At 44.5% G+C, this 27,963-nt stretch overlaps 2 protein-coding genes across 3 annotated transcripts in view; both read left to right on the top strand.

Moving 5' to 3' along the window:
* Nucleotides 1-27,963, top strand: part of PDZRN3 (PDZ domain containing ring finger 3) — a 252,658-nt gene that overhangs the window by 138,981 nt on the left and 85,714 nt on the right. The gene's annotated exons all lie outside the window — the stretch shown is intronic.
* Nucleotides 17,169-18,186, top strand: LOC308623758 (endoribonuclease YbeY-like; the record flags this gene model as incomplete). Its single annotated transcript, XM_081246456.1, has 1 exon — nucleotides 17,169-18,186. The coding sequence occupies one exon, from the start codon at nucleotides 17,169-17,171 to the stop codon at nucleotides 17,832-17,834; it is 666 nt and encodes a 221-aa protein (XP_081102582.1). The 3' UTR covers nucleotides 17,835-18,186.

Here is a 27,963-nt window from a genome sequence, read left to right on the forward strand (position 1 = left end):
GCATTAAAGAAAACACAAACCATTTTTCATGGTCTTACAGCTTAAAATGAACAAACATTTCCTGCTACCAGTAAGTTTGGACCTGACAAAGCTCTCATTAAGGAAGTTGTTGGAAGATTAAAATACTACCACCTATCCTAACAGTAGAGCTTAATTTTTTGTGATGCAGTCAAACTGTATTTGACTTTGAAGCTGCCGGGCACTTAGTAACCATGTAGTGGTAGGAAAACCACATCTCCCTTGAAGGATCTGAGTGAAGAGCAGTATTGGAACCTCTGAAGAATCCTTGTGTCATTGGTTTGAATTCCATAGGAGACTCATTCTGCAAAGAGGTCAAGAGAGTTTGAGGAAAGTATTTCTCATTCCATGATGACGATGTTAAAGTTTTGGTTCAGTTAAGTAATTCTTCATTATCCTTGTTTAACAAGTTAGGGAACCGGGACCCCATAAAAAAGCTTACTTTCATCACCCATGTATATTTGTTGGAAATTGGGAAAAGGAAGAAAGGTTAGAATATATGTCCCATCTGGCTTCATTTTAAGGTTAATTTCACTCTTTCTATTTTAATCTCATCTCACTTCCTCTAGTAGAACGTTTATGCTCCCTCTTTCCAGGGGCCTCCCATTCTGCTTAAAGAGAAAGCCCAAGCCTCCCTTATACCAGCTACTTAGGCTTTGATATGTGAACACACCAGCTGAGGATCTTGCTAAAGTGCAGATTCTAATTCACTTACTCCTGGAGAGGGGCCTGAGATTCTGAGTGTCTAACAAGCTCATGGGTGGTGCTGCTGCTCCAGAGACCACACTTGACACGGCAAGGTTCTGTGTTTCACTCCTTTCCAAGACCACACCTTCCTCCCCTTGGAAGTCCTGCTTCATCTCTCTCTCACACTGAATACCAGTCATCTTGAAAGAACAATCAATCCCTGCTTTCTTTCCTGACTTTCTGTGTCGCAGCCTGGCTTCTTCTCCCAACTCTCTGCTGAAGCTCTTCTGGCAAAGGACCTTGTAGGGCCTTTCTGCCCTCACATCCAGCAAGTACTGTGAGTTCTTACCTTACCCTGGGCCCTCTGGGGCATGTGGCCAACCACTCCCCTTCGCTGAAAAATGATCCTCTGACCTTGCCTCTCTCATGCGTGCTCCGGGCAGTCATGACTTACGCAACTCCCACATCGAACATGCCCCCTCTCCAGAACCAAGATCTGTATTGCTACCTATCTCTGGGACATCCCTGCTCCAAAGTCAGTGCGTCTCAAACCTACGGTATATAAATCCATACTCCTCCTGTGCTTTCCTCTTCCCCGTCTTCCTCACCTCCCCAGTCTTACTTAACATCACCGTCATCCACCCAGTTTCTCAAGCTACAAATCTTGGAGGTGTTCTGGGCTTTCCTTGCCCACCTACCTGTCAATTCCTTCCAGTTCTCACTTCATATTGTCTCTCGCGTCCATCCCCTCCTCTGCATATCCAGCCTAAACTCCCCCGCCGTTACCTTTGCCGTGACTGTTAAACCTCCTTCTTTCTTCCCTCCTTCCCCTCTGTTTTCTCCTTCGAATCCTTTTTTTTTTTTTTTTTTTAAAGAAGATGTTGGGGGTAGGAGTTTATTAATTTAATTTATTTATTTTTGCTGTGTTGCATCTTCGTTTCTGTGCGAGGGCTTTCTCTAGTTGTGGCAAGCGGGGGCCACTCTTCATCGCGGTGCGCAGGCCTCTCACTATGGCGGCCTCTTGTTGCGGAGCACAGGCTCCAGACGCGCAGGCTCAGTAGTTGTGGCTCATGGGCCCAGCTGCTCCGTGGCATGTGGGATCTTCCCAGACCAAGGCTCGAACCCGTGTCCCCTGCATTAGCAGGCAGATTCTCAGCCACTGCGCCACCAGGGAAGCCCTTGAATCCTTTTTTAATACTACCTGCAAGCACTAAAATTTTTCTAAAACCCGTATCTGATGTATCTTTACCTTGTGAAAAAAGGCTCTGCTGGTTGCTATATAGTGCCAGTTACTTAGCCTGGCGTCTGGGGCTCTGCCCAGCCTCTCCTATAGCCCCCACTTCCCTCTCTAGCCTGCTCTCACCCGAACCTTACACGCTAGCCGTCCTGTGTCCCAAGTACATCCGGAGCGTCCTGCCTCCGTGCCTTTGCGTCCACTGTCTTCTCTGTCTGGGATGCCCTTCCTAGCCTTGCCAGTTAAATCCAGCTCATCTTTCAACTGATGGCGTTGCACTTTTCAGCTCTAGAAAAGGGACTGAGAGAATGGACTGTCCATCCTCCAAAAACAAATCAGGGAAGAGCAAAAGTGGAGAGATTTCACTGATACCTCTGGAGCATATGGGGGTCATAGTTCGCAAATACCATTTGCCAGTACCTTTTCCACCAAACTCTTGATTGGACCATTGTTCCAAGTCAGTAGACGCCCCAGTGGTTGGTAGACAAAGTTATGTTTGTAGCTTCATCCTAAATTCTTCCACATGTTTTTTTCCCTAAAGCTCTGTGTTGTGAATAACATGATCAACAAGTTTATCACCCTCACTTTATAGCACGTGCAATTAACTTATATCACCTCCACATTTGCCTTTTAAAGAAAAGGTATGTATATATTGGCCTAATTACATGACACCGACATCGCCCAGACAAGAGATAGCGACAGGAAACTGGAAAGAGCATTATGGTAGCTGGCATGATAGCATCTGGTGAACTAAAAATAAATTTCTCCTACTCTGTAAACACTTGTGCATCGTGAATCCGGGGCACATTTCTTCCATGGGACGACCGACAGTGCGGTGAAGACTCAGTTGATGGAGCATCCTGCTTGCACAAGTGCATCTAGCTGAAATACTTTATGCCAACTGCTCTTTTTCACATCTTCATCATGTTGACTGTACAACTGGGGAAAAAGTGAGTTCCAGAAAGCACATCTCCGGTTTCTTATGGACTGCTTCAAATTGAAGCTCTTCCCTTAATCCTGGTAGATTTTTCTTGGTGACTTTCTCCATTTGGAGTGCTTTGATCAGCCACTTCGATGCCTGATATCTCTATGACAGTCATAGCCATCTTTTCTTCTTTAGTTGGCCTCCTCTGAAGTAGAGAGAAAGTTCCATCTTTACTCTAGAGTATGATGCAAGGGCAAGGTGTGCGTGTTAGTTGTTTTCTGTTCTCTAATGCTGGAGAGCTTAATTTACTCGCAAATATGAAACCATCGATAGCCATTTGCTAAGCCCTGTGGTGTCCAGAGAAAAATCATGCAAATGTACTGAGGGAAGTTGAAGAACGATGCTTATTTTGCACTGACCCAGGGCATGTAGGATAGCTTCTGAATCTGTCCTGCAGCAAGACAGGATATAGTCTATCCTCAGAGACAGTGTAGGCTTAAGACCCCTTAAATGCTATATTACTATGGAATGGTGCCTGGTGGCAACCCAGGGTCCTTTACTCTTACTGTTGAAGGGCTTCCCAGGCTAGCTCTGTGGGTATCCTAGGACACGACCCCACTGCCTGGGGTATCTTTAGGTACTTAATTGAGCTTGCTCAGGGGCAATCCCAAAACTGATGAGCTTTCTCTTAGTACATTCCATGGGTACTTTAGGGTGCACAATGTTTTTGGTTTTTTATACATTGTTATTTTTTTAATTAATTTACTTTTATTTTATTTACTTTTGGCTGTGTTGGGTCTTTGCTACTGTGCGCAGGCTTTCTCTAGTTGCAGCCAGCGGGAGCTACTCTTCATTTCAGTGCGCGGGCTTCTCATTGTGGTGGCTTGTCTTATTGCGGTGGCTTGTCTTGTTGCGGAGCACGAGCTTTAGGCGTGCGGGCTTCAGTAGTTGTGGCACACAGGTTCAGTAGTTGTGGCGCACAGGCTTAGTTGCTCCGTGGCATGTGGGATCTTCCTGGACCAGGGCTCGAACCCATGTCCCCTCAGTTGGCAGGTGGATTCTTAACCACTGTGCCACAAGGGAAGCCTGCGCACAATGTTTTGAAAAAAGAAGTTGAAGACTGTTGGAGATTTCATTTAAAAACATCTCAAATGCTTTAAGGAACTAGATGGTAAATGTGTGATTTGGCCATTGTGACACAGCCTAGAAGAGTGATAGCCACCACTGAGGCAACCTGGAAAGGGTGTATCCATCTAAAGCTGTCACCTACTTTTTTTAAGAGAATGAAGAGTTGAGGCTCTCTAATGGGTTAATCTTCAGTGAGTTCCAGCTTCATCTCCCTTTCTGACAGCTTGCCTCCAAGGATGGGTCTAGGGTTCTGGGGTCCTGTGTTGCAACTCAAACTGTGTATTCTCTTAAAAATAGAGTTGTAACAATCTAAGGAACTTGACTTGGGATGGTATTGATACAATAGCTCTTGAGATAAATTATGAATTTACTACAATTAAACCTGGAGACATTTCTGTGAAAAAGGAGCTTGAGAAGGGAACAGCTTGCTCCTGTGCACTCTAACCTGACACCTGCACCAGGCTGACTAATCAATCATTGCCTTCCTCTCCTCAGAGCCCCCTACAGTCACGGCCAATCAGTGAGAGATGCCCTTACATTGAAAATGTTTTGCTATGTTTGGATGATAGAAGGAATACTGGGCTGGGATTCAGGACACCTGTGTATAGTCCCAAGGTTGCCACTGGCTAGCTTTGTGGTTTGGGTCAAGTCTTTTACACTTTTCATGGGCGTTTCTGTTCTCCTCTATAAAGTAAGTGAGGTGGGTTGGATAATCTCTGATATCCCTTAGTTTTTTTAAATTACACTCTAAATTTTGTGAACAACCTGTTCATAAATTTGAATATTTTATTCCATTTTTTTCAAGGGTAAGAAATAAGAACGGGCAGTTTGTGGCTCCTGAGATCAGTGGGTATCCGTGAGTCCAGTTGTTTGTCTTGTAGGAGATAGACTCCTATCAATCAAAGCTTTTTATTAAGTTGAATTAATTGTCTAAGAGGGGGAGATTGTTCTCCAAAGTGATATACTCCTGGACGGGCATTATATTCTGTTTAACCTCTGGCACATCTGATCACTACACACAGTCCTGTGTCAGAGGGTTCAGAAGCCCATTAGAAGCCCTGTAGGAATAAGAACTTCGTGCATAGTGGTGAATAGCACAGGTTTCAGGGTCGAGACAGACGGGGGCCAGATCCCAGCTCTGCCGTTTACTGGACTGTTGTGACCTTGGGCAAGTCACTTACCCAAACCGTATCACCCAGGTGTAAATCAAGAATAATACAAGTCTAGGACTTCCCTGGTGGTGCAGTTGTTGAGAGTCCGCCTGCCAATGCAGGGGACACGGGTTCGTGCCCCGGTCTGGGAAGATCCCACGTGCCACGGAGCGGCTGGGCCCATGAGCCATGGCCTCTGAGCCTGCGCATCCAGAGCCTGTGCTCTGCAATGGAAGAGGCCACAACAGTGAGAGGCCCACGTACCGCAAGAAAAAAAAAAAGAATAATACAAGTCTAGAGATTATCGTATTAAGAGAAGTCAGACAGAGAAAAACAAATACCATACGATATCGCTTATGTGTGGAATCTTAAAAAAAATGATACAAATGAACTTATTTACCAAACAAATAGACTCTCACACATAGAAAACAAACTTACGGTTACCAAAAGGGGGGAAGGGATAAGTTAGGAATTTGGGATTAACATATACACACTACTATATATAAAATTAAAAACAAAGACATACTGTGTAGCACAGGGAACTGTATTCGATATGTTGTAATAACCTATAATGTAAAAGAATCTGAAAAAGAATACATATATTGATATATGTGTGTGTATATATATATATATATATACACGCACTCATATAACTGAATCACTTTGCTGTACACTTGAAACTAGCACAACATTGTAAATTAACTATACTTCAATTTTAAAAAAAGAATAATACAAGTACCTGATTCACAGAAGTGTTAGAGGTGAGATAGCGCATGTAATTAAGCAGTCAGTAACCCCAAGAAAGTGAGATACAGAAGCTGCTTGTCCTCTTTTCATGATGACGGAGAAAATGTGGGACATGGGGTTAAGAAAGCAGTACGTGTCCAGGGCCAGCAGCCACTAGAAACACCCTGAATTAGGAGCGAGGACCTTCTGTAGGACAGCAGTTGTTTAGGCTGGTCCATTTCCGGTTGTGCTGGATGCCGGGGGCGCAGATGAAGGAAGGAATCGCGCCCCGCCCCACCTGTGAAGGAGCACACAGTGCCGTGGGGAGAGAGGTGGAAATATCACCGTCCTTCCCGCTGAAGCAAGTGCCTTTACAGAGGCCAGCACCGTGGGTCAGAGGGTAGGGACAAGGTCCGGGGAGGGCTTTCCAATCAGACTTGAGAAGCTGAATAGAAGCAGGTTCCTGGAAAGAGTAGAGTATGCCATCAGCATGGTTTCAAGGAGAGCTAAACAAAAAGACATCAGGCCAATGCTGGGAAGCCTTTCTGAGCAGAGAGCCCTGTGTGTGCCGAGGACCAGAGGCTTGAGCCTGCTTTGCCTGCAGCTTGAACTGACACGTTTCAACAGAGGCAGGACAGGGAGGGTCGAGTGCGCTGCAGGACAGTAAGAAACACCGGATCATGAAGGGCTTGCCCAGATGCTCAGCTCCGGGAGGCTTGTACCCTTCCGGACTCCAGAGCCTGTTGGCCACAGTTTTGACCACAGTGGCTGCAGCCCTGCCAGACCTTAGGGTGGCCTTTGTGCCCCAGTGGTTTTGGGATCAGGGCGCTCTCTGACGGGCAGTCACCAGGGCCAAGGGTAGACACGTGTTGTCTGGTGAGGAGAAGTATTAATAGAGTTATAATAGTGAAAACCTGGCCTCAGGTCTTACCCTGAGGATGGTGGTTTGAACTTCTCCGTAATTGGATTGCCCCCAATAAAATCCCATTACAAACAACGGGGGTTTATTGGAACACCTGGTGCCAGCATCTCTGTTGGAAATTGTGTTCCGTGCACTACACTCTCCCTTGCACCTAACCTGATTTCCTTCGCTTCCTCCCATCGTCTCCCCATCCCGCTCAGTCTGTCCCTCTCACTTTGCCAAATAACACCCTGCACAGCCAGGTTTGAATCGCAGCTCTTGTTTTTTAGTGAATATGTGAGAGCCCACGACACTTGTGAATATTGAGTTGAGCTTCCCACATAGTGACTCGGGAGCCTGGCAGGGTGCAGGAGGGGAGACAGGGTTGCTTTGGGTCACTCCATCATCTGGTGATGCTGGTCGAGGAAGGGAAGGGCTGGCCCTTTTGGTCCAAGCTCTCATCACAGAGACAGTCTCAAAGCACTCGCTGGTGGCCACACAAAGGGGGATCCACTTCTCAGGCCGAGCCCACTCGGGTTTGAGTGATTCTACCAGGTACCTGCCCTGGGCTACATACAGCAGGCTGGGGGGTGACTTCCCCCTTGGAGTTCTCAGCGAGTTGTTGGATGTAGCCCAGCAATGGAATAACAGTAGAAAGGGAACTCGCTGGGTTGACTGTGGGAAAGTGTATGCTGGCTAAAAGGAGCCCCTCCACAAAAGAGAGGCTCTGGCTCGGGGCTGGGTTCTGCTAATTGTTCCCTTCCCAAGTCGAAAACACCAGTAAACAGAAGGGATTTAGCTTCTCCTCCTTGGGGGCTGAAAGAGCGTGGATGCTCTGAGTGGCAGTTTTATTTGAAGTTGCTGGGTTACTTTCATTGACGATGATAGTATCATAAAGAAAGGAGATCTGAAAAAGCCAGGGTCTTTTTCAAGCTGCCTGAGCTCAAAGGAGCAGAGAACTCTTGAAGGTAGAATAGGCTTCAGGCCACATTTCTTCCTTTTCCGTTGCACAAAGGCTGATGATAAATGTGTCTCCATGGTGAACCGATGTTCATTCAGTGGTGAATTATATACAATCTAAGGTTCTGCTCTGGGGATAACAGCTATACGTTGATTAATCGATTCTGTAAGACTTGGTCAACATGTGATTTTGAAACAGTATCAGTAGGCAGTTTCTGTTAATCCCTATTTATCTTAGAGAGATTATAACCCCACCTGGGATGCACTGGAGGAAAAATGCACTGACCCACCTGGGTCAGAGGGCTGGACCTCTCTTTGTTTAAAATCCGACCACTACTGGCGAACCCAGGAACAGAAACTCTTAGGTTACGGTTTCTCTGCAGGTTCAGGATGTGGCCAGAGTGATGCACATACAGCACTCTCTGCTTTGATTAAAGAGAGCCATGATTTAGTGACTCACCACAATGCACTCACTGCAATTAGCCAATTCCATGGCTAATTCCAATTAGCCAGTGCTCTAAATGTCATTGATATTCGATAAATTTTTACACCAGATAAAAACCTTGATTTGTTATGGGCTTTTGTTGATAAGTCATTTCTTTCATTATTTTTTAATGTTTGAGAATACTTTTAGAGCATTAGGAAATACTGTTGGCTCAGTCAGCAGCCCACATGAAGGGGGTTTTAATGTAAAGAATCCAAGATCAGGGTTAATCCAAGATTGTAGACAATCCAGGAATTTTTTACCTTTGCTTTTAGCATGTATTTTACTTTATTTTATTTTAAAAGTCAGTACCCTTTTATTTTTCAAATTTTACTGAAGTATAGTTGACTTACAATGTTGTGTTACTTTCTGCTGTACAGAAAGTGATCAGTTATACATATGTATATTCTTTTTCATATTCTTTTCCATTCTGGTTTATCACAGGATATTGAATATAGTTCTCTGTGCTATACAGTAGGACCTTGTTGTTTATCCATCCTGTATATACTAGTTGGCATCTGCTAATCCCAAACTCTCAATCCTCCCCTCCCCCACCTCCCCTCCCCCTTGACAACCACAAGTCTGTTCTCTATGTCTGTGATTTACTCGGCCATAAAAGAGCAAGAAATAATGCCATTTGCTGCAACATGGATGGACCTAGAGATGATCATACTAAGCGAAGTAAGTCAGAAAGACAAATACCATATGATATCACTTATATGTGGAACCTAAAATATGACACAAATAACGAAAGAGAAACAGACTCACAGACATGGAGAATAGTGTTTTATTTTGTTTATTGAAGACTGCTCTGTTAGAGTAAGCCTCCTGGGTTGAGAATGTGGGCCTTGGAATGAGCGAGACTCATGTTTGCTACTTCTCAGCTGTACAGCCTAGAACAAAGCACTTTCTCTTGCTGGACCTTGATTCCCTCCTCTGTCTAATGGGAATAATAATAATCTTGATAGCTAACATGTAGTAAGTGCTTACTGTGTGCCAGCCACTGTTCTAAATACTTTACATGTCACTTAATCCTCACTGCAATCCCATAAGGTGCGTCTGGGAATAATAAAATGGGACCTGCATAATAGGGTGTGATGCACTATTGAGATAGTTCCTGAAAAACATTTCACATACTGTCTGGTACATTATAAGAACTCAGTAAACACATGGTGTCAGTGGTGGTTGTAATAGTTACCTATTGCTGTGTAACAAACAGATTGCCCCCAAATGTAGTGCTTTAACCAAAACCAAAGACTTACTATCTCACACAGTTTCTGAGGGTCAAGAATCTGGGGGAAACTTAGCTGAGTGGTTCTGGTGCAGGGTCTCTAGCAAGGTTGCAGTCAGGGTGTCGACCTGCACCGTGGTCATCTGAGGGCTCAATGGAGGGTCCGTGTCCAGGGTGGTTCACTCACAGGGCTGTTGATGAGGCTTCCTCAGGTCTTCACTGGCTGTGGGCAGGAGGCCTTGGTTCCTCAGCATGTGGGCTTCTCCAGCGTGCTGCTCAGGAGTTGCCAGCTGGCTTCCCCCACAGCAAATGATCAAAAAGAGAGAGAAAGAGGGAGAGTGAGCAAAACGTAAACAGCGGTGCCTTTTTTAACCCAGTCTTGGAAGTGACATACCATCACTTCTACCGTATTCTGTTAGGCACACAAAACAACTCCATCACAATGTGGGAGGGGACTACCCAGGGGCGTGCACACCAGGAGGCAGGGGTCATTGGCGCCATCTTGGAGGCTGACTACCACTTTGTGCATTTCTGAGTACTACATCGAAACACTTGCCAAACCATAAAGATGGGAAGTTGACCAGAGACCCTAGGAAAACTTCTCCAGACTTAAGGATTTGCCGCCGAAAGAGTACTAGCCTGACCAGTCATTATTTGGTTCCATTGTATAAGTTCAGTGCAACTACCATGCATGTGAGGGGAGTATTTTCGGTGACTTTTTTTTTTTTTTTTTTTTTTTTTTTTTGCGGTACGCGGACCTCTCACTGCTGTGGCCTCTCCCGCCGCGGAGCACAGGCTCCGGACGTGCAGGCTCAGTGGCCATGGCTCACGGGCCCAGCTGCTCCGTGGCATGTGGGATCTTCCTGGACCGGGGCACGAACCCGTGTCCCGGCAGGCGGACTCTCAACCACTGTGCCACCAGGGAAGCCCTTTCGGTGACTTTTTATTTGCATACCCAGAGAGGGTACCAAGCACTTGTGTTGGCCCCTCTGCCGTTTGCTCGCCCTGGCTTTTATTTTAATATTCTGCTACATATTTTGTGTTTTTTTGATCTCCCTCCACTGCAGGCACAGCTCATCTTACAGTCAGTTCTAAAAGCATATAGCAACCCCTAGCTAAAGGTTCATTTCACTACAAACTGGCTGAAGACAGTGAATTTATATTCAATCACCAGAGTGTTTCCCCCCAATTTCCTGGGGACAGATTCACTGCAGTATTCCTTTAAACGGATTTTCTGGCCTTTCTCTCAAGCCTGCATTTGACATTTTCTCAAGAAAGTTTATTTTTTAATTTACAACTTTGAGAGGTTTATTTTAAGAGATGGGTTTTATGCAACAAAATATAATGGGTTCAGGGGCGGGGAAACCCTTTGAATTTGAAATTGACTGCCATGAGGAGGAACTATTCATTTCATTTGTAGGAGAAAAATGACAGCTCACATGAAAGTAGGAAGGTTTCAGGTCTCAATTCACAGATGGAACAAATCGCCTTTCATAAGTCAGCACGCTGGGTGTTTTGTATTTGCCATAAATATCTATTTGTGAGGCTTTGGAAGGATGTGATGAGGGTGTGAGCTCTCGGTAGAGGATTATCACAGGGTCCACTTGGCTGAAGGGGCCTTTCGAATTCAAACAAAAGATGAGGAAGCCTCCTGCCTCATCAGAACCTCAGAGCTTGGAATCAGATGGGCATGTCTTTATTCTCTTTCTTCTTGCTAGGGCTCGTGATCCCTTCTGTGTCTCAGAAAGAAGATGCTTGGATACTTGATGCCTGGACTTGCTCATTCTAATAACATAATGGTGAAATATTAACTTATCAAAGTGCTGGAAGCTTTAATAACCGTTCTGCCCTGAGTCTGAGCAGAAAGGACTGGAAAAATCGCCGTGCTCCCATCTTCACCCTCACACCCCACATCACTCCATTAATTTCCAGGCATCGCCCTTCATTAGCGACCCCGTGGCTGAAGGACTGTGTTATAAGGCTGAAGGGTCATGAGCCACACCATCTACCCCTTGGTTCATCTCACAGCTTGCTCCTTTCTTAATGCCGCACGGCTCATTTTCCCCCCTTCACTTGGCGAGGGGGACCTCTCCCAGGGCTTGAAATGGATGGGTCTCCCGCTGGCCCTCTTTTGTTTAATGCCTCTCTGTTCTCTGAGCTTAAAAGTTTACACCGTTGCCACGAATAGTAGCATTTGCTCGACACCCTCACCACCAATGAAGTTTGGATTGCAAAGAAATTATGGGCCTGCAGTGTTTTAATGTAGGCGATTTTCCAGTGAAGACGGAACACATAGAATGACCTTATTATTGAGTAAATTTACCTTCATGTGTAAATCCCATCGTGGAAGATGGTATTTGGTGAGTTTAATCTGCTCTTTTTTCAGAAATAAGGTTTAATTATGACATGTGATTGTGTTTTCCCACTGAACACCGTGGATAGCCGTCTGCCTTAGAAATCCCGTGTGTATAAAATAAACTTCCAAAGCCGATAAAACCAGAGAGAGGGGGCACACCTGCTAAGCGCTGGGATTTCTCCCATCTGTCTGGGTGGTAAGCTGTGTTACCTTTGACCTTTTTCTTGGCTGATCAGCAGGCTGGGGAAGACCATGGCCATGCCTAAAAGCACCTAGAAAGGTGGCAGGGGGAGCAGAAGTCAAGTTTGTTTTCCCATAAAAGAGGTACTAGGTGCATAAGGCAGTGCTTCGGAAACGCTGAGGAAACAGGGTAGCATCGTGATAAAGAACGTGAACTCGACAGCCAGGCAGGCTTGGGTTTGAATCCAAGCTCTAGTGCTTAGTAGATGTGTAACTGGCCTGTAACAAATTGCCTCAAAACCTAGGAGCTTCAAACAGCAAGCTTCGTTCTGTCACACAGCTTCTGAATGTCAGGAGCCCGGAGTGGCTTAGGTTCTGAGGAGCTCTGGTTCAGGATCTCTCACAAGGCTGTAGGCAGGTTATTGGGGGCAGCAGACATCTGAGGCTTGGATGGGGCTGGAGGTTCCACCTCTGAGCTCATGGCCGTGGCTCTTGGCAGGAAGCCTCAGTTCTTTACCACATGCGTCTCTTTGTGCCATTATAGCCGGATTCCCTGAGAGCAGGTAATCCAAGAAAGAGAAAGAGAGAACGCCTAAGACAGAAGCCTTAGTATCTTCTATACCCTAACCGTGGAGTGACATCCAGCCACTTTTACCACGTTCTGTTGGTCACACAGACCAGCCACCGTGCAGTGTGGGAGAGATCTGCAAGAGTGTGAGTCCCACACAGAGACCGTTGGGACCTTGGCTACCACAACCGGGCAAGTTACTTAACTTCTCTGAGCCTCCATTTCTTCTTCTGTAAAATGAAAAATAATACTTACTTCCAAGGGTTATAGTGAATATTGAATTTTAATGAAAATGCTTAGTACGTCATTGGACTCCCGATAAACTCTCAATATTACGTATCATCTTTATCATCATCATTGTCAATATCTACCCTGTAACTTTCTGCAGTGTTTAAATGGGCCTGTATATCTCCAATTTCCGGGTTTTTTAATTCTTTGCCATGAATGATCCTCCCACTTCTTTGAATTTCATTGTCTTTTTTGGCTGCGCACAGTTAGAACCCACCAGAACGTCAGTACCTAAAGTCAGATGGGTAGCCCTGCTGAGCCTTTGCTGGCTGCCAGAACCTTCAGAATATGGATAAGGGAAGAATTTGCAAAGAACCTGCACAAAACATTGGTCATTAAAACAATGAGAAAAAAATTTTGTACAAGAGTTTTTGGTCCAAAAACTAATACTGGAGTTTGAGAAAAAGAGGACAAGGGGCGTAGAAAGTAATAGTGGAAAGTTGTAGAATATGCCCTCGCTTACTAAATAGAGACCACCTCCCCTTTAAGGATCTGATAAGGCTCTTTGGACCTTCTTCCTGGAATAAAGCTCATGTGCACACATCCAAGTTTGCATAGGATTTTATCAGTTTCCCAGCTCCCACCCATTCCCTCCAGGTAAATCAACTCAATCTGTATAAAAAGAGCAGTGATGTAGTAAAGGCCTAGTATGTCTCGTTTCAATTTTTATCTAAAGCGAATAGCAATTAGGTGTGCCTTAAACACATCAAATCATCACTTACACAGCCACGTGTTTTAGACTTTTGGTGTTTTTGACAATTTACTTGCTACTCCAGCTTTCTGAACGATGCCAGCTCCCCGTAATTTGTTTTTCTCCACCATGATGTAATCATTAAGTTGCCGTAATGAAGATTGAAGGTTTAATAATGGAAAGTGTTACAAATTCCAATTTAATCATTCCTAAATTGATTAGTGACTTTCCCCAAATGCCTGGCCGTGGAAAACCAGAGGTCTAAGAGAGACAGAGTGCTGTAGTCCGAGTTTGATAAATGGCGCTTTGGTGCAGCTGTAATTGAGTTATTGAATTTACTCCTCTTCCAAATGATGTTTGCATTGTCTCCGCCGTATGTGTTGAGGGCCAGAGAAAGGTCATTCGAAGCTTCAGACTGAGGGCACGCATGGGTTACAGCGGTTTTGAACAGCACCATCAAGGTTAGTCAATTAAAAGAAACACCCAGGGCAGGGCATCCCAGGGCCTCTTGCTACTGAGCGGTCAGTGGCAAAATCCCAAAGGCCTATTTAAAAGAGTCTGAAGATGCTGTAAGTAAATGTCTACTCTTGGCCTCGGGCTGTTTAGCCCCTGACAAATGACATGGGTGAGTCCCTGCAGGCGGATTTGAAGGAAAGGACACCTATAAACAAAGCCGTCGCCCGAGGCTCTGACAAAGGCAGAATTGAAATCATCCAATAGCAGCGCCAGCCTAGCCCACTGCATAGGAGCTGTGTTGATGTCTGCATTGCTTCCTATTGCCAGATGGGCACTTTTTAACTTTCCACCTAGATTTTTCTCTACAGCCGTCTCTTAAAGACAGCAGATCAGCGTTATACTTCAAGAAATTTCGCAAACAGTTTGTTTTTTTTTCTTCCCTGCAACCCACTAACTTATCCCCATTTTTTGTCTGCATTCCAGGTGGGTGCACAACATTAATGCCCCTTGTGTTTCTGTGTTTTGTAAATAGTCTTCCTTTTTCTCTGAACCTATTTATATAGCTGTCTTACAATAGAAATTTTACTCTAAGATGTGATTTTTACAGATCCCTTAGAATTCATGTGTATAAACCTTTGAGATCTTTGGGGCGAAAGCCAGGAGGCTGTTTTGCATGGGACTTAGGAGAGACGCACCTTGAATATGTGGATGGAAGAGGTCAGGAAGCGGTGAGCAGCCAGTGACAGACAGCAAGGAAGTCCCAGCCTCCTTGAGAACAAAACCAGAGGGGAAGGCTGACTGGGACCCAGCTGTCAGCTGGCACAGTGGCCCTGTGACTTCATGGCTGTGGGCCAACGTGTGCATATGGCCAGCACAACCCAGTGACAAGCCACCCCAGGAAACTCAGTCTGCTCTACACTCATACGAATACAGTACTCTAGAACCCCCCTGAAAACACACCATATGCATTTCCCCAAAACTGCCAGTGGATTAATTTGCAAAACATAGATACTCTATGAAGTTTCCAAGGGCTGCCATAACACTTGTTTCCTTTGTCCATTAAATCACAAACTGAGTGACTTAAAAAAGAGAAATATATTGACTCAAAGTTCTGGAGGCTGTTAGTCAAAAACCAAAGTGTTAGCAGGGCCCTGCTCCCTCTGAGACATCTGTAGGGGAATCCTTCCTTGGCTCTTCCTGGTTTCTGATGGTTGGCCCACAGTCTTTGGCGTTCCTTGGCTTGTAAAAGCATCGCTCCAATCTTCTGTCTTCGCAAGGCGTTCTCCCTGTGTCTCTTCGCATTATCTTCCCTCTTCGTTCAAATTTCCCCTTTTTATCAGGACACCAGTCATACTGGATTAGGGCCCCGCTCCAGTGACCTCATTTTAACTTGATTACCTCTGGAATGACCCTCTTTCCAAGTAAGGTCACATTCTTAGGGACTTGGGATTAAGACTTCACCCTAATCTTTTTTAGGGGACACATTTCAACCTATTATAGTTAAAAAATTACGAATCTAAATTCTTCCTGTTATCTAGGGCAATTTGGAATTTATTTCTCCCAGATATTTCCATCAAAGCTGAATTTTCTGGGTATTTAAAGGAGAAAAAAAGGAAGGCAGGTATGAACAATTGATCCTCAAAATGTCAGGTTGTGAGCAGTTGGTTTGGATGATTGGTTCAGTGGGTCTCAGGTCCTGAATTTAGGCCCAAGTTAACCAGTTCAATGGGCTTTAGCTCCAGGTTATATATTTCACTCCAACCCTGCTGCCTTCTCTAGATATAGATGCCGTTGTTTCTAGAAAAGCATGTCAAAGAGTATATGAGTTATCTCTCTCCCATTTGAGAATGGTATCCACACACATGGCAGACAGTGGGTGAAATAGGAGTGCATGAGTTTAGAGAATTACAGACCTATATTCACATCCTGCCAACACCTCTTATCTGCTGAGCGACCTTGGTCCTAGTACTGCTGATGACCTCGGTCATGTTCCCTCATCCATGAAAATCAGAGGATGAAGTTCAAATAAGATGGTAAGAGCAAAGTACTTAGCACACAGCATGGGCTTAATAAAAAGTTAGTTCCTTGTGGGAATTCCCTGGCAGTCCAGTGGTTAGGAGTCTGCGCTTCCACTGCAGGGGGCACGGGTTCGATCCCTGGTCCAGGAACTAGGATCCCGCAAGCCCCACGGCACGGCCAGGGGCAAAAAAAAAGTTAGTTCCTTGAGCAACCCATCCTTTGTATAATCCCAGAGCATGCTGATATAATGTTAATAATCATTAATACCATACTTTACAGTTTACAAAGCCGTTTCACGTATTATTACATTTAATTTATATTTATTGGATGGATGGACACTGTTAAAAACATAAAAATGCTTCTCTTAAACTATTCACAACTGGTAGCCATAACTGTGAATCTTCCAATGTTAAACATTTTAATTTTTTTTTTTAAGCAAACAGCTGCAGTTAATAATCTCAGCACTGATATCATCCTCTGATGCAGTGGTTCTCAATGGGAGGTGATTTTTGCCACCAGGGGACATCTGTTAATGTCTGGAGACATTTTTGGTAGTCACAGCTGGGGGTGGTCCTAGTGTCTTCTAGCAGGTAGAGGCAAAAGGTGCTGCTAAACATCCCATAAAGTGCAGGACAGCCGCTACAACAGAGAATTATCCATCCCAGGATGTCAGTAGTGCTAGGCTTGAGGAACCCTGCCTTAAGCCTCCAATATATTTGCATGAGTAAGTGCTCACCTTCAGTCAATGCATCCAATCAGAAAATGGGTGCCATGTAATAGCACTTTGTTTTTTATTTCCATCCTGCAAAGAAAACTATTTAAATCAGAAGCAGTATTTTCTAATGTTATGAAAGGGAGAAAAAAAAAAACCCTGCAGCGTAAGTCGATAAGCATTTGATGAATACATATCCCTGTGGTATTGCGTTGCTGATAAATGACAGTTGTGGAGGAACCTGGCACTCAGGCCAGGCTTTAAACATCAAATGGCTAAAGCTTTTGGACGGCCCCTGCATTCACTGCACTTGCACAGTGAGCGAGCAAACAGCACTGGCGGATTTTGCTCTGAGCAGACCAAACGGTAGAGCCATCCCCAAGAGCACGCCTGCTCCGACATGTTGGAGGAATTCAAGGTCACCGTGACTGCAAATAATGGGGCCTTCAAAATATGGAAAGGCTACTGCCCGCAGCGAGCAGAAAGCTATGCGGCCCCACTTCCGGTCTGTCCCGCGCCTGGGCCCCGACGCGCTCGGGTTCCGCTTTCTGGCCGGGCGGCGGCGGCGGCGGAGCTTCCGGTGGGCCCGCCGGCTTCTGCCCGGGCGCGGTGGCTCCGGCCGCGACGAGCTTGGTTGTGAGGAACCTGCAGCGGGCGGTGCCCCTGAGGCGGGCGCGGCTCCGCGAGAAGGTGCAGGCGGTGCGGGGAGCCCTGGGGGTGCAGAGGTTCGACCTGGGGGTCGTCTGTGTCGACAACAGGAAGATTCAGCAGATTAATAGAATCTACAGAGACAAAGATACCCCAACAGATGTGCTTTCTTTTCCATTTCACGAGAATCTGAAAGCAGGCGAAATTCCCCAGCCTGATTTTCCAGATGACTATAATTTAGGAGATATTTTCCTGGGAGTGGAGTATATCTTCCAGCACTGCAGAGAAAATGAAGATTACTATGACATCCTGACTGTGACTGCCACCCACGGGCTCTGTCACCTGCTGGGCTTCACACACAGCACGGAGGCCGAGTGGCAGAAGATGTACCAGAAGGAGAAGCAGGTTCTCGAGGAGCTGAGCAGGCACACAGGGACCAGGCTTCAGCCCCTGAGCAGGGGCCTCTTCTGACCGAAGTGCCGCCATGTGGAGAGAAAGTGGATACCCCCCCCCCCGGGCCCCAGGGATCAGAGCTCCCCACGCCGAGGTCCCTGCTGGCCACTGCTGTCCTGTGGGGCGGCACAAGTGCCAGCCCTACCAGGCGCTGAATTCCACAAGTGGAACTTGCCTCTTAAAACACGAGAAGGGCTTCCCTGGTGGCGCAGTGGTTGAGAGTCCGCCTGCCGATGCAGGGGACACGGGTTCGTGCCCCGGTCCGGGAGGATCCCACATGCCACGGAGCGGCTGGGCCTGTGAGCCATGGCCGCTGAGCCTGCGCATCCGGAGCCTGTGCTCCGCAACGGGAGAGGCCACAACAGTGAGAGGCCACAACAGTGAGAGGCCACAACAGTGAGAGGCCCGCGTGCCGCAAAAAAAAAAAAAAACCGAGAGAAATTTCCACTCGTTTCTTGGTTCAGGACACAGTAGGTGTGTTATTTGCAGCGTTGTAAATAAAATAGTTGCAAGGGCTCAGGATGCAGAGGTGGGGCGTGTCGGCCGCCTCCTCCCTGGGGCTCTGCCTTTGACAAAGCGGCATCTCCCACGTCTGCATCCCTTCAGGACAAATCAAGCAGCCCAGGTGGGCCTGCCCCCACTTCCCGTTGGAATCCTGCTGGATTCGGTCCCATCCAGTTCTCAGGAGCGCTGGGGCCTGGAGCCTTTGCTTGGTGCCTCTGCAAGGTGAGGGACAAGGCTGACCCTCGAGGTGGCCGCAGGGCCAGGCCAACCCCCCGCAGGGCACCCTCAGCACGCCTCCTGCCATCACCCACCCCTACCCATCGGTCCCGGTCAGGCAGTTGCTCACAGACTGTGCTCGAGTCCTTTGCCGTGGCCCCGGCGTGGCAGAGCTCCGACTGCCACGTCCCACCCTCCTGTAGGAAAGCCTCCCTCCTGTCCGTATGTCCTGCCGTGTGAATATGAAAATAAACCCAGGAGTTTACCCCCCCCCCAAAAAAAATATGGAAAGGCTGCAGTTGCTCAGACTTAATTTATATTAAAGTGCTGAATCCTTTTTTTTTTCCAGAAAGAAAATAGATATTTGGTAGGATCATAATGCCTGGTAATCATAATCATAATAGGAATCAGACCTGAGCCAAAAACTGACAGGCATCCTCTTACTTGATTCTCATAGCTCTTTTGAGGGAAGTGGTGATTATCCCATCTTAACTGTTGCACAAGCTGAGGCTATGAGATTAGGTGACGAGTCCAAGTTTACACAGTTGGTATGTGGGCAGAGCTACTTAACTTCATATTTGCATCAGTCAGCACAATGGGAGAGTTTGGGAAGGGGATGCTTGTAATAATTAGAGATTACTGCCTGTTGTTGAGTTGTATGTGAAACATGTTAGACACCTGTTTTCAATCCATCCCAATGGTCCTGATGCCTATTTATGTATGTATGTATGTATTTATTTATTTATTTTTAGCTGTTCAGAACATTTATTACTCCAGAAATGATTTCTTTTATGAGTATACACTTAGTGGACTTTTAAAATGAAAATAAAGAAAAAAAACCCTTGATCTGCCATAAATAAATGAGAGGTTATACGGAATTCTCTGGTGGTCCAGAGATTAGGACTTAGCGCTATCACTGCGGGGCCCAGGGTTTTTTTTTGTTTGTTTAGTTTTTTTATACTGCAGCTGCTTATTAGTCATCAATTTTATACACATCAGTGTATACATGTCAATCCCAATCGCCCAATTCAGCACACCACCATCCCCACCCCACCACGGTTTTCCCCCCTTGGTGTACATACATCTGTGTCTCAACTTCTGCCCTGCAAACCGGTTCATCTGTACCATTTTTCTAGGTTCCACATACATGCGTTAATATACGATATTTGTTTTTCTCTTTCTGACTTACTTCACTCTGTATGACAGTGTCTAGATCCATCCACATCTCAACAAATGACTCAATTTTGTTCTTTTTTATGGCTGAGTAATATTCCATTGTATATATGTACCACATCTCCTTTATCCATTCGTCTGTCGATGGGCATTTAGGTTGCTTCCACGGCTACTATAAATAGTGCTGCAGTGAACATTGGGGTGCATGTGTCTTTTTGAATTATGGTTTTCTCTGGGTATATGCCCAGTAGTGGGATTGCTGGATCATATGGTAATTCTGTTGTTAGTTTTTTAAGGAACCTCCACACTATTCTCCATAGTAGCTGTATCAATTTACGTTCCCACCAAGAGTGCAAGAGGGTTCCCTTTTCTCCACACCCTCTCCAGCATTTGTTGTTTGTAGATTTTCTGATGATGCTTATTCTCACTGGTGTGAGGTGATACCTCATTGTAGTTTTGATTTTCATTTCTCTAATAATTAGTGATGTCGAGCAGCTTTTCATGTGCTTCTTGGCCATCTGTCTGTCTCCTTGGGAGAAATGTCTATTTAGGTCTTCTGCCCACTTTTGGATTGGGTTGTTTGTTTCTTTAATATTGAGCTGCATGGGCTGTTTATCTATTTTGGAGATTAATCCTTTGTCTGTTGATTTGTTTGCGAATATTTTCTCCCATTCTGAGGGTTGTCTTTTCGTCTTGTTTATGGTTTCCTTTGCTGTGCAAAAGCTTTGAAGTTTCATTAGGTTCCGTTTGTTTATTTTTGTTTTTATTTCCATTACTCTAGGAGGTGGATCAAACAAGATCTTGCTGAGATTTATGTCAAAGAGTGTTCTTCCTATGTTTTCCTCTAAGAGTTTTATAGTGTCCAGTCTTACATTTAGGTCTCTAATCCATTTTGAGTTTATTTTTGTGGATGGTGTTAGGGAGTGTTCTAATTTCATTCTTTTACATGTAGCTGTCCAGTTTTCCCAGCACCACTTATTGAAGAGACTGTCTTTTCGCCATTATATATCCTTGCCTCCTTTGTTACAGATTAGTTGACCATAGGTGCGTGAGTTTACCTCTGGGCTTTCTATCTTGTTCCACTGATCTATATTTCTGTTTTTGTGCCAGTACCATATTGTCTTGATTACTGTAGCTTTGAAGTATAGTCTGAAGTCAGGGCAGCTGATTCCTCCAGCTCCGTTTCTTTCCCTCAAGACTGGTTTGGCTATTCGAGGTCTTTTGTGTCTCCATACAAATTTTAAGATGATTTGTTCTAGTTCCATAAAAAGTGCCATTGGTAATTTGATAGGGATTGCACTGAATGTGTAGATTGCTTTGGGTAGTGTAGTCATTTTCACAATATTGATTCTTCCAACCCAAGAACGTGGTATATCTCTCCATCTGTTGGTATCATTTTTAATTTCTTTCATCAGTGTCTTATTATAGTTTTCTGCATACAGGTCTTTTGTTTCCCCAGGTAGGTTTACTCCTAGGTATTTTATTCTATTTGTTGCAGTGGTAAATGCGAGTGTTTCCATTATTTCTCTTTCAGATTTTTCATCATTAGTATATAGGAATGCAACAGATTTCTGTGCATTAATTTTGTATCCTGCTACTTTACCAAATTCATTGATTAGCTCTAGTAGTTTTCTGGTGGCATTTTTAGGATTCTCTATGTATAGTATTATGTCATCTGCAAACAGTGACAGTTTTACTTCTTCTTTTCCAATTTGTACTCCTTCTATTTCTTTTTCTTATCTGATTGCCATGGCTAGGACTTCCAAAACTATGTTGAATAATAGTCGGTCCTTGTCTCGTTCCTGATCTTAGAGGAAGGATCTTAGTTTTTCACCATTGAGAATGATGTTTGCTGTGGGTTTGTCGTATATGGCCTTTATTATGTTGAGGTAGGTACCCTCTATGCCCACTTTCTGGAGAGTTTTATCATAAATGGGTATTGAATTTTGTCAAAAGCTTTTTCTGCATGTATTGAGATGATCATATGTTTTTTATTCTTCAGTTTGTTAATATGGTGTATCACATTGATTCATTTGTGTATACTGAAGAATCCTTGCCTCCCTGGGATAAATTCCACTTGATCATGGTGTATGATCCTTTTAATGTGTTGTTAGATTCTGTTTCCTAGTATTTTGTTGAGGATTTTTGCATTTATATTCATCAGTGATATTGGTCTGTAATTTTCTTTTTTTGTAGTATCTTTCTCTGCTTTTGGTATGAGGGTGATGGTGGCCTCATAGAATGAGTTTGGGAGTGTTCCTTCCTCTGCAGTTTTTTGGAAGAGTTTGAGAAGGATAGGTGTTAGCTCTTCTCTAAATGTTTGATAGAATTCACCTGTGAAGCCATCTGGTCCTGGACTTTTGTTTGTTGGAAGATTCTTAATCACAGTTTCAATTTCATTACTTGTGATTAGTCTGTTCATATTTTCTGTTTCTTCCTGGTTCAGTCTTAGAAGTTTATACCTTGCTAAGAATTTGTCCATTTCTTCCAGGTTGTCCATTTTATTGGCGTAGAGTTGCTTGTAGTAGTCTTTTAGGATGCTTTGTATTTCTGCAGTGTCTGTTGTAACTTCTCCTTTTTCATTTCTAATTTTACTGATTTGAGTCCTCTCCCTCTTTTACTTGATGAGTCTGGCTAATGGTTTATCAGTTTTGTTTATCTTCTCAAAGAACCAGCTTCTAGTTTTATTGATCTTTGCTATTGTTTTCTTTGTTTCTATTTCATTTATTTCTGCTCTTATCTTTATGATTTCTTTCCTTCTGCTAACTTTGGGTTTTGTTTGTTCTTCTTTCTCTAGTTCCTTTAGGCGTAAGGTTAGATTGTTTACTTGAGATTTTTCTTGTTGCTTGAGGTAGGCTTGTATAGCTATAAGCTTCCCTCTTAGAACTGCTTTTGCTGCATCCCATAGGTTTTTTTTTTTTTTTTCCAGTACGCAGGCCTCTCAATGTTGTGGCCTCTCCCTGTTGTGGCCTCTCCTGTTGCGGAGCACAGACTCCAGACACGCAGGCTTAGCGGCCATGGCTCAGGGGCCCAGCCGCTCCACGGCATGTGGGATCTTCCCGGACTGGGGCACGAACTCGTGTCCCCTGCATTGGCAGGTGGACTCTCAACCACTGCACCACCAGGGGAGCCCATCCCATAGGTTTTGGATCATCGTGTTTCCACTGTCATTTGTCTCTAGGTATTTTTTGATATCCTCTTTGATTTGTTCAGTGATCTCTTGGTTATTTAGTAACGTATTGTTTAGCCTCCATGTGTTTGTGTTTTTTACGTTTTTTTCCCTGTAATTCATTTCTAATCTCATAGCGTTGTGCTCAGAAAAGATGCTTGATGTGATTTCAATTTTCTTACATTTACTGAGGCTTGATTTGTGACCCAAGATGTGATCTATCCTGGAGAATGTTCCGTGTGCACTTGAGAAGAAAGTGTAATCTGCTGTTTTTGGATGGAATGTCCTATAAATATCAATTAAATCTATCTGGTCTGTTGTGTCATTTAAAGCTTCTATTTCCTTATTTATTTTCATTTTGGATGATCTGTCCATTGGTGTAAGTGAGGTGTTAAAGTCCCCCATTATTATTGTGTTACTGTCGATTTCCTCTTTTATAGCTGTTAGCAGTTAGTTGCCTTATATATTGATGTGCTCCTGTGTTGGGTGCATATATATTTATAATTGTTATATCCTCTTCTTGGATTGATCCCTTGATCATTATGCAGTGTCCTTCCTTGTCTCTTGTAACATTCTTTATTTTAAAGTCTATTTTATCTGATATGAGTATAGCTACTCCAGCTTTCTTTTGATTTCCAGTTGCATGGCATATCTTTTTCCTCTCACTTTCAGTCTGTATGTGTCCCTAGGTCTGAAGTCGGTCTCTTGTAGACAGCATATAGATGGGTCATGTTTTTGAATCCATTCAGCACGCCTGTGTCTTTTGGTTGGAGCATTTAATCCATTCACGTTTAAGGTAATTATCGGTATGTATGTTCCTATGACCATTTTCTTAATTGTTTTGGGTTTGTTTTTGTAGATCCTTTTCTTTTTTTGTGTTTCCCACTTAGAGAAGTTCCTTTAGCATTTGTTGTAGAGCTGGTTTGGTGGTGCTGAATTCTCTTAGCTTTTGCTTGTCTGTAAAGCTTTTGATTTCTCCATCAAATCTGAATGAGATCCTTGCTGGGTAGAGTAATCTTGGTTGTAGGTTCCTCTCTTTCATCACTTTAAGTATATCATGCCACTCCCTTCTGGCTTTTAGAGTTTCTGCTGAGAAATCAGCTGTTAACCTTATGGGAGTTCCCTTGTATGTTACATTTCGTTTTTTCCTTGCTGCTTTCAATAATTTTTCTTTGTCTTTATTTTTTGCCAATTTGATTACTATGTGTCTCAGCGTGTTTCTCCTTGGGTTTATCCTGTATGGGACTCGCTGTGCTTCCTGGACTTGGGTGGCTGTTTCCTTTCCCATGTTAGGGAAGTTTTCGACTGTAATCTCTTCATATGTTTTCTCAGGTCCTTTCTCTCTCTCTTCTCATTCTGGGACCCCTATAATGCAGATGTTGTTGTGTTTAATGTTGTCCCAGAGGTCTCTTAGGCTGTCTTCATTTCTTTTCATTCTGTTTTCTTTATTCTCTTCCACAGCAGTGAATTCCACCATTCTGTCTTCCAGGTCACTTATCCATTCTTCTGCCTCAGTTATTCTGCTATTGATTCCTTCTAGTGTAGTTTTCATTTCAGTTATAGTATTGTTCATCTCTGTTTGTTTGTTCTTTAATTCATCTAGGTCTTTGTTAAACATTTCTTGCATCTTCTCTATCTTTGCCTCCATTGTTTTTCCGAGGTCCTGGATCACCTTCACTATATTATTCTGAATTCTTTTTCTGGAAGGTTGCCTATCTCCACTTCCTTTAGTTGTTTTCCTGGGGTTTTTTTATCTTGTTCCTTCATCTGGTACACAGCCCTCTGCCTTTTCATCTTGTCTATCTTTCTGTGAATGTGGTTTTTGTTGTACAGGCTGTAGGGTTGTCATTCTTCTTGCTTCTGCTCTGTGCCCTCTGCTGGATAGTCTATCTAAGAGGCTTGATGGGAGGACTGGTGGTGGGTAGAGCTGACTGTTGCTCTGGTGGGCAGAGCTCAGTAAAACTTTAATCCGCTTGTCTGCTGATGGGTGCGGCTGGGTTCCCTCCCTGTTGGTTGTTTGGCCTGAGGCAACCCAGCACTGGAGCCTAGCTGGGCTCTTCGGTGAGGCTAATGGCAAACTCTGGGAGGGCTCACGGCAAGGAGTACTTCCCAGAACTTCTGCTCCCAGTGTCCTTGTCCTCATGGTGAGCCACAGCACCCCCACCCCGCCTCTGCAGGAGACCCTCCAACACTAGCAGGTAGGTCTGGTTCAGTCTCCCTTGGGGTCACTGCTCCTTCCCCTGGGTCCCGATGCACACACTACTGTGTGTGTGCTCTCCAAGAGTGGAGTCTCTGTTTCCCCCAGTCCTGTCGAAATCCCGCAATCAAATCCCACTAGCCTTCAAAGTCTGATTCTCTAGGAATTCCTCCTCCCGTTGCCGGACCCCGAGGTTGGGAAGCCTGACGTGGAGCTCAGAACCTTCACTCCAGTGGGTGGACTTCTGTGGTATAAGTGTTCTCCAGTCTGTGAGTCACCCACCCAGCAGTTATGGGATTTGATTTTACTGTGATTGTGCCCCTCCTACCATCTCATTGTGGCTTCTCCTTTGTCTTTGGATGTGGGGTATCTTTTTTGGTGAGTTCCAGTGTCTTCCTGCCGATGAGCGTCCAGCAGCTAGTTGTGAATCTGGTGTTCTCGCAAGAGGGAGTCAGAGGATGTCCTTCTACTCCGCCATCTTGGTTCCTCTCCCCTGATGCCTCTTATGTATAATAAATCTTGGAAAACTTGGTTTGCCCTTAACAGCCCAGAAGACAAGGTGTGTGTTCACCAAACACCACCATTTTCCCCTAGACATGTACCTCATCACCATCATTTCCAAATGCGTTCTAACTGACTCTAAGAGAAAACGTTGAGTAACTATATTTTTCAGGGTGAGTGGAGGAGAAGGGGCACTTAACACAGATTTATTATCTTACAGTTCTGGAAGGCAGAAGTCTAAAATATGTCTTTCTGGAGTATAATCAAGGTGTTGGCAGGGCTGCATTCCTTTCTGGAGGCTCTAGAGGAGAATCTATTTCCTTGCCTCTTCCTGCTTCTAGAGCCTGCCTGCTTCCCTTGGCTCGTGGCCCCTTCGTCCATGTTCAGAGCCAGCAACGTTACCTCTGTCTTCTGTAGCCACATCTTCCTCTACCTTTGTCTTCCACTTTTTTTCTGTTGCAGTAAAATGCACATAACATGAAATTTACCATCTTAACTATTTTTGAGAGTGCAGTTCAGTAGTGTTAAGTATATTCGCATTGTTCTAAAACCAATCTCCAGAACTTTTTCATCTTGAAAACTAAAACTGTACCCACTAGACCACTCCCCATTCCCTCCTTGACCCAGCCCTTAGCAACCACCATACTACGTTTTATTTATATGAATTTGACTACCTTAGATGCCTCATATAAGTGGAATCATACAGTGTTGGTCTTTTTGTGACTGGCTTATTTCACTTTGTTTGAGATAATATATATTTTAAATGAAACTTTTCTCTCACATCTAGAAATGGAAAATCAGTCATGGTTGTCATAAGAGAAGGAATAGCCATAAAAATGAATACAATGAAAACAGCCCATTATTAGGTGCTACCTGGGTTCTACTGGCTCTTGGACGCTCTGATGTTGTTACCTCCCTGTGAGATCGGCAGTTATTAGCAAGATGCAAGATGTATCAGCACCAGACTGAGACTCTCGCTTTTTCACACTCTGTCGGAAAGACATTAGAGAAAGCGAAACTCTCTTGTTATGTGATTCAGTGTTTATTCAACTGTCCTTGTACCACTTAAAAATAGTTCAGGTGCTACTGGCGTTCACCACCGGAGAACATCCAGAAAGGAAAGAGGAAAAGGGCAGGTACAGCGAATGAGCAAATGATCTCAGTGAAGAAACAGATATTGTTCCTGGAGTATTTGGAGTGTGTGTGCCATTGGGTGCACAGAAACCAAAAAGGGGCTCTGCTATTCTTCCTTCCTTCACCTGGGCAGATTCCAGTTGATTGTCAGTTATGTGTCACCAGGAGGTGAGAGAAGTCACTTTAATTCCCCATGAAAATTAGGACTTGACCTGACTCTGTGTGTCTTTACTCCGAGTACCTGGTGCTTGGGAGTTGCTCATTAATCCCTTTGTGTAACCCCCTTGAGATCACCAACCTTCAAATGAATCTGCAGTCTGAGCACCATCTCTGCGCTGGGGGTCAGATGGAACATCAGATGGCGTCTGGCGAGAGTCAGTCCCTGCATTCTGGCCGTAGGCGCTAAACTGTGGGTATCTTAGCGAATCCAGGATAACTTCTTGGGGACCCATTTTTTCCTCTCTTTGGAATCGACCCAGCATTGTGTCAAGAACGAATGAAATGATGCGTCACTTAACACGCGCAAGAGGAAAGGGAAAATTCCTTGTTCCTCTTTTCCTGGAAACTCTCTATACATTTCTGCCTAGTATTTTACCTACTGGAATTTCTTTCTTCCATTCCTTTGTTAGTTAAAGGAGAATGCAGAGGTCTCACTGGGGGTTTATGGTTTTAAACAAGAATTGTTGTGATGAAGTTTTTGGAGTCACATCAAAGCAATTTGTCCCTCCCTAAAAATTCGTTCTAGTGTTTCTGTATGTTTAGGGTGGGGATAAAGGTAAGCCCAGGACCGTCTCTAGGTCCAGTGCATCTCTTAGGGTTCCTGCTTTCACTCCCACAGTGGATTCCCCACACCCAGCTCCACCTTAACAGACTCACGAAGGATTCTGTCCTGGGTCCAAATCCTTGCCTTAAATGCTTTAGGGATGATCGAACACCAGGAATGTAGCCCAGTGTTCCAGGTGAGGTTTTTACTGTCATTTCATCCACCACTCAGAGCTCAGAGACCCAGCTGCCCTGAGTATCTTACCTTTCGTTATTAATTGGCTTTTTTTTTTTTTTTTACGATCAGAGATTTACGGGCCCCCTAAAAGAACTCCAGGGGCCTTTACCTACTTTTATCGTACTGTCTTGTAGTCCTAACCACAGATAACTGTTTGCTTGGGGAGAGAAGGAACTTTTGTTGGTCATTTCAGATAGGATACCATATGTCAAATTTGTAAAATCTTGTTAACATTGTGTTTTCTTCGCTAGAG

This window comes from Mesoplodon bidens, assembly GCF_964165515.1.
Source record: "Mesoplodon bidens genome assembly, chromosome: 10".
Lineage (NCBI taxonomy): Eukaryota > Metazoa > Chordata > Mammalia > Artiodactyla > Ziphiidae > Mesoplodon > Mesoplodon bidens.